A 16,711-nucleotide genomic window follows, 5' to 3' on the forward strand; every position below is an offset into this window, starting at 1 on the left:
TGTCCCTGAAGAGACATGTCTATTCATAACTCATTCTCCATATAAATATAATTGATTGCTGCTATTGAATAACATATACCAATTATTATGGCAGTGCTATTACATCCGTAGTGATCTGGGAATCACAACACTACTCTCTATATAAGAGACTATTAAGATACAAGAGAGACAGACTACATGTTCGGAATCTATGAGTTGCTGGTTTCTGATGCTAACCATTTTTCCAGTGATAAGATTGTGAGTGATAATGACCGAGTGTATGTTTGCAAAGGTAGTCTTAGAAGGGAAATGGTTGGAACTCATCCACAGCTTCTGTCAATATGTAGAAAGAAAGAAAGAAATTAGATTGATGTACTTGCATGATCAAGAATAGGTCAAAGGGAGTGGAAAATACAACTGTTAATATAAGAAGGATCTGGATCAAGAATTTGTTGTTTATAGGTTGTTGGGTGATATTGCAAATTTCTATTTAGAAATCATTAATTTTCATGCAGGCATCAAGGGCTCTGTAAGAGGCTTTTCTACATAGATATTAATTTCTACATAGATATTAATTAATGTTCATGGATGGCCAAGAACAGGTCAAAGGGAATTGCTATTTTAATAACAAGGATGTGTTCATGTATGGCTGGGTGATATTATTACATATTACTATATAGCAATTATACTATTATAATTTTTAATTTTTCATGCAAGCACCAGAGACTTTGTAGTAGGGTTTTTGATTTATGATTTGTTACCAGGTTTATTGAAACCAGGTGTCAAACTGCAAAATAATTTCATTCGGGTATTCTTTTAGGGCTGGGTGGCCTAGTAGGGTTTCTGTTTTGTGAGTTTTTACAAGGTTTATTGAAACCAGGTGTCAAACTGCAAAATAATTTCATTCGGGTATTCTTTTAGGGCTGGGTGGCCTGGGGTTCACCCAAGGTTCTGTCTGTGCACCCATGGCACAATCCAGCCCAGGTATCCTGAGGTTTCTCCAAAATTAAGCATCAAAATCAGAAATATGAGAAAGGCCCACAGGGTACCCTGGGGTGCCCAGGCTGAAACTTAAGCAAAGCCACATTGTTCTCGCATCAAACTCAGATAGGGGCTGGTCTCAAAATTAGAAATATTTTTGCATGTTCATCAAATCAAGATAATTCTTCTTCCAATCAGTCTGTAGATTGTCTGCCAGGTGGACAAGATCCAGGTGGACAAGATCTTTAAGCCGGAAAGCTATGATTATTTGGATGTTGATAATTTTGAGGTAGCACAATCTCTAATTAGCAGACAAAAACAAGAACAATTAATTTTCAGGAGATTGAGGTGGAATTTGATGTTGCATCCACTTTATAGTATAATTCATTAAGTTCGTATTAATGTAAGAAGTATGGATTTATATTGCATGTTTATATAAATGAAATATTATGTTTATATACATATTGTAGCTATTGTTATATTGTACATGTTGACTTTTATTATATATTTATAATTTATTAATAAAAATATATACTGTGAAAATCACATTTCCTTCTCATTCTCTTATACATGCTATTTTGAAAAAAATATTTATATGTTTTAAGCTCCAAAATAATTTTAATAACCAATATTAAGATTAAATTGGTAAGTTCTATATGTTGCATTATCTTAGGTTGGATATTCACTTCCTGGTTTCCATGGAATGCTCAAATAAATGATGTACTTTTTCTGATAGTCAGCTTTCTATTATGTTTAATTCAGTTGTAGTTCCTTACACATTTGTCTGACAACAGGGGTTACCTTCATAGCAAATATAAGAAGAGCATCTACAATTGCCTTTATAAGTGTTGATCCAAGGTAGTCTTCAGATGCATCCAATTGAATTGATAGGGGGCATAAAGTATTTTTTTCTGTTAAAAAACAATAGGTTTTTGCACTATAACTTTTGAAAATTGTTATCATGGGATAAGTGAGGGCTCCACGAAACAATTTTATAAGGTGTTAGATTTGGTAGAATTCATTTTGTCTTTGGAAGCTGTTCAGTAGTTAATTAATTATTATGGAAGTATTTGTTTGAGGATTTAATAATAAATAATATAGTAGAATTAAAATATAAATATATAGATTAGTAATAGTAGAATAAAATCTAATATAATTACAATTTATATAATGTAATAAAAGTTAAAGAGATACACAATGAAGAATTGTGACTCCCCCAACATAAGGTTCAAAAGGGAGGAGAGTTCATTTGAAAGGGAATATGAGGGAAGGAAGAGGAGAGCATAGGAATTAATGAATAATTAATGTGACGAAAACAAGGAAGGAATGTGAAGAAAATTAGGAGGTGACCCTTTCAAAGGGCAGCAATGATGAAAGGTTGTAACTGTTTCAAAGGGTTATAAATATGAAGGGCTATGACTCTTCAAAAGGGTTGTAATTATGAAGGGTTGCAATTCTCTCAAATTTGTAATTATTAAGGTTGTGACTTGCCAAAAGGAAGACATGATGAAGAGGTGTGTCCTCCCATTCACATTGGAAGATATGAAGGGGAAGAAGGATCAAACAGAATGTAGAAAAAGAAGAATGACAGGAATTAGAGCAGATTCAGCACAGAAGTATAAGGAGGGATCTGAAATAAAAATTGAGAAGGAAAGAAGAAAATACAATATGTAGTTCTAGAGGAAGAGGATATGTAAATCCTAAATGGGATATGTGCAGATTTAAAAGCAGAAAAAATATTTGAGACAATGAAAAGTGAGAGATAGGTGAAGATTAAATAAGAAATGACGGGCAGAAGCTCTCAAACAAATGTATCCTTCCATAACCAAAGGGTGCGACCCTTTCATAAGGGCATTAACAAATGGAAGGGTGTGATTTCCTACATTCAAATTAGATCTAAAAGGGAAGACTTCATTAAAGAACATCGAATTACAAGGGGACACAATATCCTTCAGGAGATTGAATTCTTTGTACCAGGGAGAGAATAATCAGTAATCAGATCTGAACGTAGGGAGTGAATATTATTCTATATTAGGTAATGCAGAAATAATTATTAAAGTAGCCAGTCTCAAAGAAATGGGAGAGAGCCTGTGATTAAGATAGACCTGCTAAGGGCATCCTATTGCAGTGACAGTTAAGGGAGAATAGTTATGATGACACCATACTACACATGATTAAGGGAGAGCCACTAAGGGCACCTTGTTGCAATGCCAATCAAGGCAGGACATCTACAAGGTCACTGTATTGCATTGGGATTAAGGGAGAACCACTAAGGGCACCCTACACAGTGGCAGTGAAGGGAGAACAACTATGAGGTCACCCCTACCGTATTGTGATTGAGGGAGAACTGTCAAGGGAATCTTATTGCAAGTGCCTTCCTAACTTCTATGTAAGGATAATATTCATGAATTGTAGTTATAACTCCAACCATAAAAAAATGGAGGAGCATATGAATGGAAAATTGTGATTATAGGACACCCTACAATGCTTCCTTACTTATCATCTATTATAATTGGAATTCACATATAATTTAAGGACTGCGTAGTAATGAAGATATATTCTCTTTGCTCTAATCCTTTTTTTTAATGACTAATGTTTGTATTATTGAATATATATATATATATATATTGTTGAAGTTGATGAAAGATCAACCTCACAGCTTCCAAGAACGACCTGCATGCAAACGCCTATCACAGACTAAGAGAAGCAAAAGCTATGAAGGCTGAAATTCATAGATCCATAGAGGAGACATTCTTGATAAGCAAAAATAGAAATTGCTATTAATCAAAAAGTGAATGAATTGTTGTTAATTACAAAGAGTGATCAGTCCTTATGAAGGAGATCAAAAACTTAAAAGGTAACACCTAGGTTGCATAATAATAATTAATAAAATAATTAATTATTAAATGCCTAAAGTTTAGCTTAAGTAAAATAGAGTTAATAAAAAAACACCTTATTACTCTACCCCCCACCCCCCCAAAGACAAACTTAGGGAGTAGCTAAAAACCTAGAAACTATTATTGAAAGTAGATTTGGGTCCTGAGGACAACGCCTGATGAGGTACCCAAGCACAACCAAATCTCTGAAAATAGGAGAAATAGTAAAAACCACACGGGAAAAACCCTACTCTAAAAAGAGATGGAAAGAATGTTGAAAGCACTAGTGAAGGACCATATAAGCCTCCAAACTAGAGAATGTCGCAGAAGATAGGAACAAAAAGATGATCATGAAGAACACCATTGAAGTATGTAGAAGTTGTAAATCTTTGTCGAAAAGTAATTGCTGATCTAAAGAACTTCCACTAAAGTACAACCTGACAAGATAGAGAAGATTGTAATCTGCATGAGTGCTCTTAGAAGACACTACTTCAATCAGGAGGCACACAAAGGTAAACAACTGAACTCGAAGATACAATTGGCATAAAATACCAAAGTCTGAAGAGTTGATCAATCAAACATGGAAGGCAACAACCAAAGTAGGAATGAAAAGAAGAGTGTTTATATGGTAAATGATCCATCTCATTGAAATGCATAGGTTCATAGCTACTTCATCCATCTAGTACATAGAAACAAATACTGAATACATTGCTCACTTCATTGAACCAAGGAAGCATAAGAACTTACAGAAGAATCCCTCCCTAATGCAGACAAGGATGAGGTGACAGGCAACTGGAAAAGTGGCCCAATAGAACCGCATGTCAAGGAGCCACAATCAAGATGCACAAAAGAATACATATGTGTGTGTAAAGGTGATCAATCTCAAACATGTCATGAGGCTAATGTCATGGAAGGAATACTCATTGACAAAGGAAGATGGCAAACAAGGCAAACCATCAACCCCTGATGGCACTTTAATCGGAGTAGTGCTTGTACAATAAGAAACAAGATATGGTGAATCCCAAGAATATAGTAATATGAGTGTTCTCAGATGACATTGCTTGTATCAGAAGATAAAACAACTGAAATGAAAATACAGATGCAATGTTGTACTTTATCTCAATATTGCAATTTATCATTTGCAAAAATGCATACAATAGATGTCTACAAAGACAAGAAGAGACATAAGGTTGATACAACAGATAGTACAACCCATGACGAATCATCTGAAGCAACGGAATCGATCCCTGGACCTCAAACAACCAAGATATCTACTAGAATGCAAAAATGCTAAAAACTGAATAGAATGTGCTTGAAGCAGAATTTGGAAGAACAACCAACATCACTGGAAAGAGTGCAGAAAGACCTTTCCAATGATATAAAGAATTCTCAAATTGGAAATTGGATGCTCAAGATATATCTCCCAGAGTGCAAAAAAGAACTTCTTACTTTGACAGCAAAAAAAGTATCAAAACTGAAAAATACTTGCAACACTGTGATGGGCTTGAAACTAGCACTCCGATGATATCTTGTTTGTGGAGAATGGAGTCCCGTATGCCCAAGATATGAGCAAACACTTGGAGGTAGGTCCAAATAGAGCAAGGAGGGAAAACAAGTTGATGATGCAGTGTTGACGTGGTGCTGACATCAGCAAATGGTGGGCATAAATTTGACAGCCATTTGATTTTCATGGCAAAAAAAAAAAAAAACCAAAAAAGTCCCACTTGCCAGACAAAAATATCCAGCTACTAGAACAAAATATCCACTTGTCGGAAACATATTGTCGCCGGTAAACAATGAGGCCAAAAAATATTTTAGTGGGCAAAATAATAAAGGATTTTTTTATATTAAATTTAGCTCAAGTAAAATAAAGTTACTAAGAAAACACCTTATTACTCAACACACACACACACACATATATATAGTTGTATGTTGGCTTTGTGTTCATGTGGTGAAGGAAGGATTCAAGTTACAAAACACATAGTAAAAGACATTATTTTATTTGGCAAACCCTAACCCTAATTGTGATTCAGAGCAATTTAAATAGAAAATTAGGAAGGCGGCAGTACATCTGTGCTAGGTACTGATAGAGTTCATTTTTCCAATCCATGTATATGCTTCTATTGTAATGCACACTTGCTTTTAGGAACACTGAATTTAAAAAAAAAGTGTTATGTGGCCATGTTCAGGATGGTAGGCACTGTCTTCTACTTAATTTCTTATTCTACATTGTTCGATTGTAGTGTTCAGTTGAAAGTTGAAATTAAAATTGAAATGCATAAGCTGTTAAATAGACTTTATTTTTTAAATAACTAATTTCTTTCTCATTTTTAATAAGTTTGTTCATGTTAGTAAATGCTTTAAGATGTAATTATAGAATCTTCTTGACGACCAACTTCTTGAACATACTTTGTTATCCATTTTCAAAATCAGGAGAAGCATTATTGGCAGATTGCAGCACTTGTTCCATGTAGAGATGAACATGTAAGTGAGATGGAGTGGAAAACAAGAAAGGAAAATAAAAGATACCACAACATGGTTGAATCACAAAAGAAACAAAATAACAGAACATTATTAAGAAAGCAAACACATAACCTCAGACATATTAACAATCGACACTGCAAACAAAAGAGAGAAGTCAAGAAATAACTCAATTAAATTAATAACTTTATGATTGACCTTATAATTCTATTAACAATTAGAAGCTACAAAACTAGAATACATGATTATCATGTGTGTGTGAGAGAGAGAGAGAGAGAGAGAGAGAGAGAGAGAGAGAGAGAGAGAATAAAAACTTGATATTTAACAACAATTAAAAGAGAAATAATTTACTATATTATAAATACTATTTTTATATTATAACGATGTATATTTAACAACAATTAAAAGAGAAATAATTTACTATATTATAAATACTATTTTTATATTATAATGATGTATATATATAATTTTATAGCATCCTATAAGATTAGATTAGAATGTTAGATAGTGAAAGAATTACAACAAATTTGTAACACTAGAGTCCATGGGAATTTAATAATTGAATTCAATATTCTAGTAGAATTTAGCATTTTATATGATCACATTGCTGGATATTTTAATAATAAAAATAATAATTTAATAATACAAATAGTCATGAAAAGGAAAAAATTTGGAACCAAAACTACAATTACAATCTATAAGTAATGATTCTCCTAATTTTTCTGATGGATTGTGGAGTTTGGAAGAACTCAGGAACAATATAATGAACTGTGGGAATTTGGTGTATCTTATTGATGCCATTCATGGGAGAACTTTTTGAGAAGATAACGATTAGATTGTCAAAGAAGATTGCAAATCTTGCTTTCTTGAAAAGATGGTGGGATTTTCAATTGTTTGTCTTTTTTTTTTTTTTTGAATTTCTCAGCATCTTTGGACCATCACATTGATCATATTTTTTTAACTATGCTTGCCTCTCTCCTTCAAGATTTGTCATCCAAGCTTCTTGAGTGGCCATTAATCAAATTTCTTCTAGGCTCTTCTACTTGCCATCTAGAGGTTTGAATTTTTCTATATGCATTTCTCTATGGGAGAGCCAAGAGTTTAAAACTCACACAGAGATTCAAATGAAAAAACAATTGCTTCTTTGGTTTCCAAACAATTGTGGGCTATTTGATTTTGTATGCTAACAAATGGTACCCTCTCTTGTGCTAGGATTTTTTTGTTTGATTTCTCTTGGTTTTGTGAAATTGTGAATCACGTTCTCTCTTTGATAAAGTCTTGAGGTTGATTCCCTCTTACAAGCCCTCGTTTTTCTTTTGGGAGCCATGTTCCTTTCTTTGTTAGGGCTTGCTTGTCACCATTGGTGCTACAACCATCACAAGTGTTCAACACCTGTGGATAACAGCCTTGTATGCATCTTCTGCATGTGTTGGAGAGTAGACAATTCCTTTGTTAGTAATGTTCCTGAGAAGCCTTTCCTTTTTCTTGAGTAGACCTCTTCCCTTTGTTCCAACACCTTGGATCACAAGTAGCTGAACTAAACTTTTCAGAAAAACATTGAATTGTAGTTGATGGTAGGGAATGATGCTACAAATCTATCTTTTGGTACAAATCTTCCTTGAGCCATTTCTCCATTTGGCTTCATCCTTAATGTCTACAGTGATGGTGATGATGTGTCAAACTCCATTTGTTCATGTTTTTCTTATCATATTGACTAGCCTATCTTTCCTCATGTTGCCACTTGATTACTGGCTAATTATTGGTGATGATATAGTTTTATCCTCGCCTAGTTCTGACACATAGAATGATCCTCTCAATCTCCAATCTGGTCATCTCTCTACACTTTTGGTTAGCCAGTCAACTAAAAAGAAATCCAAACAAGGAAAATGAGTTTTAAGTGTCTCTTTTGTATGGATTACTTTTTAGTTGGCTGCAGAGATGCTCACTCCCAGTCTGTCTCTTCTATAACATGTAGCCTTTCTATCAACAATCCCCCTTTTCCTAATAACCTAAGCGCAACCTTCATTAAACCAGTAATTTCTAGACATCACCTTTATTTCCCCCCCACTGGTTTCCATCAGCTTGATTTCCCCTCGTGTTAGAAGTGTCATCTAATAAACCATTTATAACCTACCTCCATATTGAGACCCTAGCCTAAACTTCATTCAAAGGGGCCTTGGCTTTACTATCGCTTTGTCTACTATTCCTTGGTTTGACTATTTTTTCTGAAATTGTAAATGATGTCAGATCTTTATTTAAGGATATGGCTAAGGAGGTAAGGCAATATTCTACAGTTTTCCAAAGCCAATCGTTATGCATCCAAGAGACCATTGAAAATCAAAGACATTGCCATTGCCAAAGTCAAGTGGAACATTGGTCCGCATGAACAAGCAAGACTATGTTGCTAAAATGCTTGACCACCCCAGAACTAGTCGCAGCTACATAACTGTGTACCATAATCATATTTCTAAGATCTTGAGAAAATTTAAATTTGCCACTGCCCATTCTTCTTTTGATGATCTCACTAAGTGGTAGCTCATGCCAAAGAAATAAATCACCTAGTACATTTATGCAAACTAAAACTCAGAAGGATGTCCCCTTTTGCTTGATAGTGAACACCATTAATGCTCCTCTTGAAGATGTCTTGGCTACGTTGCTAAGTTGATTTGCCCTTGTGTTGTGGAGTTCATCAAGGACAACAAGTTTGAAAAGGGTGTCATCTTAGTCATCTTTGGTGTGCCCTTGTTTACCAAAGTCATAGTTAATGACTTCATTAAATTGCTAGATACAAGACCAGCCATGAGATAGCTTCTCTTGTGGAGTTGTTCCATAGTTCCACATTCTTTACTTTTCAAAATATGTTATGTGATAAATTTGAGGGGGTCGCCATGGTCATCATTGTTCCTTGTTGTGACTAACCTTTACATGGAGCATTCTGAAGAGTTAGCAATAATGCTTTTCCTCATTAGCCTAAATGGTAGAAACGACATGTTGAGAATACCAACATATGTGTGTTCCCATGGAATTGATAAATAAGAAGACTTCCACTCTCATATAAATGACATTCCTAAGTGCATTAAGTTCACTAAAGGAGCTTGAAACCTGCCATAATCTCCCCGTCTTAGCAAGATTACCCCAAGTTTCTAGGGTGAGTATGGTTGGGGACAGGGGGATGAGTTTTGGGATGACAATTTTGTTTTTCCAATTTTGAGGAGGACAAAGGGGACAACTATATAACAATAGGGAAAATTAAAATATGTAGAGAAAAAATATTCATGTGCAAACATGGAAAAAACATGCAAGCATATGTAATGGAAGCTTAAACTAAAAGAATGAGCAGAATTCATATGCCAAATTTGTGTTATTTTGAGAGTCAAAGTCAACTTTCCTCAAGAAGTCGAAGTCCCTTAGGCATCCCGTGTCCAGGGAAAAAAACTGTGGATACATCTTTTGGGAACACTACTTCAATATCCTTTACTTTAGAAAACTAGATGTTGCCTTACCTCGTTGAGTGTCTAGAAAATTCAACTAGACCGATCTCTATCTTGATGCATCTTCTCACAACCACCCCACCTAGAAAAATGGTGTTTTAAAGATTTGACCATTGTGGCCTTTTGCCTTTGTGATGCGTATCACATTTATCAATAACTGGCTCACTTGATTGACAATTTCAAATTGAAAAGTTATTGCACAAAATATGTCTCTAGAATGTCTATAAAAGCCAAAAATGTGCTGTTTCTCTAAAGTTAAGTATGTCATATCTAGTTGTGTTGCTATTGCCACCCTTCCTTGCATTGGAAGACCAATCTCTATCTTGATGCATCTTCTCACAACCACCCAACTAGAAGAATGGCGATTTAAAGATTTGACCATTGTGGCCTTTTGCCTTTGTGATGCGTATCACATTTATCAATAACTGGCTCACTTGATTAACAATTTCAAATTGAAAAGTTTTTGCACAAAATATGTCTCTAGAATGTCTATAAGAGCCAAAATGTGCTGTTTCTCTAAAGTTAAGTATGTCATATTTAGTTGTGTTGCTATTGCTACCCTTCCTTCCATTGGAAGAGTCCTCATTAAGATTTGCCAAATCCTGTCCACAAAGGACATCAAGTGTGCTTTCAAACTCTTTTCCACTAGATAACCACAACCTTTCTACCAAAAATGTTCTGTCTCCTCAATTTTGGGGTTTATATGATTGATTGTTCTGGTGGGGTGCCCTATATTGGTGACTAGCCATTTGATTTAACCGAGGATCAAGGAGCACACTACTGTTATTAGGTATCAATGGGCCACAAAATGTTCTCTTTTAGAACACTTGAACTATGAATACCACTTTGCATAGAGATTACTCAAGTCCTAGTGAATGAAGATTATTCTATAAGAGTAGAATGAAGATTATTCTATAAGAGCAGAATGAAGCAGTTGAAATCAGTAGCCACATGTCAGAATTTAACTGTGATGAAGTGTGGAGCTTGCTTAGCTAATGTTTGTTGGTTAACAGATTTGTCATAGTAGAATTTGCCCAATGGAATGTGTGGCAAACCGTTCACAACAGTTGGATAGGCCTTTGAATATTCGGCCTTCCTTTGCGTTTAGAGGGGAGCTCCCTTGTAAGATGAAATTTGTGATTTTTCAATACAGATGAGAAGAACTTAAGAAATAAAAAGGAAAACCATTGATAGCGAATGCACCACACGCCTTCAACGTTTTCATAAAAATGATGTAAACTATTAATGAGAGCTATCAAGGACTACGCTTGAGAACTTTCACCAACACAATGCTAATTCAACCATCCACAAATACTCACATCATACTATGAAAGTAATCATAGATGAACCAACACTTTAACAATTCAAATTCCTTGGAGAGAGAACGCCAAGTGTACTTCCTTTTATTTCTTGCACTAAGAAAGAAAGAAATAACTGATTACACAAAAACAACAATTGTACACACTTTCCAAAAATTGCTTTGTTATCAGAGCATAAGTGTTCCCTATATCCAAGTCCAAAAAGTCCCGTATTTCATTGATTTTCGGGAATTTATAGCTATTCTAGCATAACTAACCTTTCGGGTTCGTAACTACCTCAAAAGTTAGGATTTGAGAATTTAGAACACAAGTTACAACCAACTCCAACTTCTTAAGGAGTAAAAGAACAACATCTTGCATGCACATCCATCAAAACCATTAAGTTTGACTTGGGTCAAAAGCATCTTCTTGGTGTTTGGTCCATGTTTGGTCGTATTGTATAGAATTTATCTGGATCTGCTTCACGAGGTGGATGAACTAGCCTTCCTAATAACCAACTACATTTATTTGATAGTTCTGAGGCCTCGTAATTGCTCCATTAAAAACGTATCATCTTGTTAAGCATCTCATATACTTTCTTTGTTCTTTTACATCACACCTTGGATGTTCTGATTATGTTTTCACATTTGGTGTGAAGTTTCATCAAACAGTTCACAATTTTTTTCATTATATCTGGCTCACATCAATTGGACATTTGATCAAACATATTGGGGCCCATGTGCATATGAAGCTCACATAACTATAATCTATTGATACTACATTATGTATGCTCCTTGATGAATGATTTCATGTGAAGAATGGTGGCAGAGGATGTACTTTTGAATATGAGGCAATATTAGCTGACAACTTCTATTGTTCTGGATTTCGCTGCTTGATAAGAGGACCACTGTGTCAAACAAGATTTGTACTTTGTCATGATTTCCGACCACTGTATTAATCTCCTCCACGTGAGTTGTAAGAACAAGGCCTTTGTTCAAACAGTGCATACACATTGCCTATCCATGTTTACAAATCAAATCTCATAACCGTAGATTGGGAAGTTCAAGCACCCAGTCACTGAATTAGTGACTCCTCTTTTGGCCTGCCGCTTGATGCTTATGTACATTCACACTCTGTGCAGCTGGAGCTCATCATTGATAAGATTGTGCCCATAGGAGAATCTGAAGCCTCTAAAAGCCACGACCATTACAACTGTGATTTAAAAGTATCATCCTCCACTTTAGCTACTGGCTTCAATCCCATTGGCAGAACTATGTAATCTTTTCACTTGATCTGCAAATTATTGCCAAATTTTCATTCTGCCAAGTGGAAAACACGGGACATGATCTTGTAAAAGAATGGGTTCCAGAGCAGCCAATAAGACATTCCATAATGATCATGTACAAGTATTGACAGTCACTTTTGAACAAAAATTGCAAAACCCCAAAACCACTGTGAGAACTGACAGTCAACTATCGACCAAATTCCAACGCCACACATACTCCATTGGGCCAAATTCTACTGTGACAAATCTGTTGACCAACAATGTTAAATTTTACTAGAACAAAGTCCTCTATTTGATGTCTTGCTTATTTTCTCATTCTTTCTAGTCCATTGGTTATCCTCCTCAACTCTCTGTTCTCTACTTTACTTGCATTAACTTTAGTCTTTCCTTTTCTTGTCTTCGGCTTCTTATTTTCTACATGTTCCCCCATCCATCATTGTTTGTTTTGTACTGTTTAGAAGGTTTGGTACGGTAGTTTTGGTTTCTTTTTCTCTGGGATCCTCCTTGACCTTGTTTCTTATGTTTCTGTTTTCTTTTAATCCTTTTATATACGTTCCATTTTGTTTGTCAGTATGATTTTGTCTTTTATATGGAGACGCATCTTTTTGAGATATTGAGTCTCTTTCTTAATCTAATTTCATTTTATTTTTTCTCTTGTGAGGCAATTCAGTCTTTCCATATTTCTTGGTATTGCTATTGTTAATTCTGAGAATCTTATGTTCTATCAAACTACTCTCTTGTTTACTTGGTATTTATTTCAATTTATTATATGTAGGTCCATATGATAAGAATTGCATATATTACCATCAACTCATACTCCGAAGAGTATTTTTAGTTCTATTAATGTTCTCTTTTTATGTTGGATTTTTTAATTCTCTTATTTTTGGCCTGGTTTCTGTTTCTTTCATGATGCTTATTTTCCGTAATCTAATAAAGTATTATATATTTCACTGTTATATAATATAATATGTTTTAAAAAAGTCATTGTTTTCATGATAAAATAATGTTGCTACCTGTTTATTATATTTTAGTTGATTTTTTTAATCTAGCACAAAATCTCTAATTATTGATAATCATATAATATAATACTATATTAAGACATTACTTTTTATTGCAATATAATGTCACAATCTAATATCATATTTGTTTGTCTTCAATTGTTTTCATTTAATAATTCTAATTGTTTTTAAGTGTTAAGGTTGTGTTTTAAGTTCAACACTACAGATTCTTTTTTTTTTTCACTACTTTTTGCTTCATAAGCTTTTAGCTTAATAATTATTTTATTATAATTTATATAACAATATAATCAAATATTGTAATGCAAGCGTATACTAAGACAATGTCATATTAAAATATAATACAATCCTAAATTTTACTAAAATATTATATTCTATTATTGTATTCCTATATCTTTGTCATGAAATTCTAAATTTTTTAATTTTCAGCCTGAAGAGCTATACAAACTCTAGACATTTGTTAGATTGAAATTAAGAGACCCCCTGTCCACATCCCAAGCAGATTGGCTAGCTATGTTGAGGCCTCAAAAGAAACATGCTTACCTTTATGCTCAACATTAAGCCCTGTTAATACTGACTATAGTTCAACCCTTATTTTCCTATTTGCTTATAATGTTTCTCAAACCATCATGCAGCATTCCTTACTCTTAAGCTGAGGTTGAGTCTCTTTATTTCATTGCAATTTGTATTGTATAAAATTAAAAACACCTTTTGCATTTTCCTTAAGGACTTTATGTTCTTCCCTTTGACGAGGTCTCTAAGTTTGCGTTCCTAGTTTCCCATTCTAACACAAGTCTTTACTTGTAGACTTCTCTTTGACTATATGAAGCTAAATATTCTTGTATCTGCAAATAAAACCTAACTTTTGTCTTATATTATGACTTGCAGGCTATCCAAATACTGGCGTTACTTGCTGTCTTGGATGATAAAGCAAGACAGGAGATTACAGGAATGAGTTCGTGTTTACAGTTTCTTGGAAACATTCTACCCTCGTCTACTGTTGATTTTGAAGCTTATCTGATTGTATTGTCGTCTGAAGACAATGAGGAGCCTGAAGTGGTGCCGCTACTAAAGGAACATGCAACAGCCATTCGATTGCTTTGCAAGGTATTTTTTCTGCTATAAATTTATTTGTCTGGTTGTGAGTTCACAACTGAATCAATTGGGAATGGCTCCTAAACTATACAATGTTTCCATATTTATTTTAGCCTTCTCAAATGAGCTGAGAGGTAAATTACATGTATTATTTGGGTTGATTATTTATTTATTTTATGTTAAGATTTAATTTTGAACAATGCTGGATGTTTTTCTATTTGTTATTGTTTACCGCTATAGATAGTGATATGCTTACGCTCATTTCTCTGCATACATAACTCTAAGCAAATGGATTTACTGGGTGAGGGTGTTTATGTGTTCTGGGTGAGAGTTTTTCAGGGGTTCCTAATGGGAAACTCCATTGAGTTTATCTTTCAATCAATATTTTGCTGGAGCTCTGTTTTTAACATGCTTAATAGAAAAACCAAATTTATTTGTTTATGTCTGAAATATTTATGCATATAATTGCAGCAGTCTTTGTTCATGATATTTTTTTTCCAGGTTTGCAATATCAAGCTACAAGGACGGCAGAAGCATCATACATGTGCCCCAAACATCATTGGTGCTACTTCTGGAGTAGTGGCTGCTAAAGTTGGAGCTGAATAGTGTTTTACACGCTCCACCAAAAATAAGTAATTTGTCTGAAGCTTGTACACAGGTGTAAATAATAGTGCAGAGGCTGAGGTCCAGTTTCCAATATATCTTCCACAATCTAATCACAGCCTCAATTATGGCAGCAAGTTGTGGTAGAAAGTTTTGAAAACAACTGAGAGGTAGTAAGAAATTTGATTAGGATGTAAATATAGTATAATGGTAAATGAAGTTTCAGCTTTAAGATATATGACTAATATTTTCTGGATGATGGAAGTTGCTGCCAAATAATATGTTGGTATTGTAGCAATCTTTTATATTTCAAAATGGTTAGGCTTAGGAGAAATGCTAATCCATGCGTACTAGCAAGGCCGAATCCAGGTTCAAAATCTTGGCCGCAAAGACTCCCCAACAGAGGATCCATATAAATCACAGGGACTGGCATAATGACCCTGGAATTATGCCTATTGTAGGTAGAATGAGCCGAGTCCTGTGAATGATAAAGGCTCTATTGTCTCACCTTTGTGTATATTGCAAGAAGGTTGGCCTTCGCTTTTTGGGGGTTTGAAAGTCGCCTATTTTTAATATGTTTGAACTGTTTTGGTATGGAATAGCATAAAATATCATAATCACATAATTGCGCCTTTGTATTTGGATTTGAATGGCAATTTCCATCATAATAATTTTAGGCGAATATGTTGTGCATGCTTATTGAGTTGCCTTTGAGCTTTATGTTATGTGAATGCAGGTTTGCTCATTATCTTTTGAATGCTTATTGTGGAAATGCTTCAGTTCCATTATGACTATCCGTGATTCGTTGCATTGCTTTTAGTACTGGCAATTATGTAAATGCTTATGCCACAAAGGCCATGGCTGGAGCTATCTAAAGCAGTTTGTCTGCTATAATTCTCTTTTAGTGCTTTTGGTCAACTGTTTGCACAACCCAGGCGAGGTTTGTTGCAATATTTATGCAAGTTGATATTTATAGCGAAGGGCTTTTAAATTTGTCTTTCCTCTCATTCGCACCATGCTTGAAAGGATGCATATAAAAGAAAGTCAAACCAAAAGTTGTAGACCGCCAAACACGTTTTTGGTGAAAGGACTTCTTTGCACTTGCCTGTAAATTAACATAAAACAATACTGAAAAAAGGGTTGCGCTGCATCTTATTTTTGCTGTAAAGTACAATGTGGATGAGGTAAATATTATTGATGATGATTTCTGATTTCACTATCAGCGTGAATGTTACATTCCCAAGTGAATGTAGCTGCAAGCAAAATAATATTTATTTAGCGAAGGTCATTTTGTGTGGAAAAGTTGAATGAAATACGTTTATGCTTTCTAACTTAAGCTTAATATAATAGGAGAGGAAAGGCTCTCCGAAAGAATTATGAAATAGATAGGAGGGAAGTAGATTGAAAATATTGGCGGCATTTAGTGTATAGGAATCCGTTAAAAGAGAAAATGGTCATGCCAGATCATTCCTTAATATTTTTGAGATTAACAGGGATAATTCAGACAATAATCATGTCACAAGATTAACATTATCACAACTCTCGTTCTCAACTCTCAACATATATATTAAAGTAAGTTTCCTATCATGTGTATGAATGTAATTAT

At 34.5% G+C, this 16,711-nt stretch overlaps 1 protein-coding gene across 1 annotated transcript in view; it reads left to right on the forward strand.

Moving 5' to 3' along the window:
* The window catches only part of LOC149554615 (uncharacterized), a 71,041-nt gene extending 55,311 nt beyond the window's left edge, over positions 1-15,730 (forward strand). The window contains exons 9-10 of the mRNA XM_089828665.1: positions 14,296-14,514; positions 15,004-15,730. Coding sequence (XP_089684791.1) covers positions 14,296-14,514; positions 15,004-15,108 — 324 coding nt within the window. The 3' untranslated portion in view covers positions 15,109-15,730. The remainder of the gene's footprint in view (positions 1-14,295; positions 14,515-15,003) is intronic.
* The last annotated feature ends 981 nt before the right edge of the window (positions 15,731-16,711 follow it).

This window comes from Cupressus sempervirens, chromosome 5 (assembly GCF_028749045.1).
Source record: "Cupressus sempervirens isolate cs-2001-9-10 chromosome 5, ASM2874904v1, whole genome shotgun sequence".
NCBI lineage: Eukaryota > Viridiplantae > Streptophyta > Pinopsida > Cupressales > Cupressaceae > Cupressus > Cupressus sempervirens.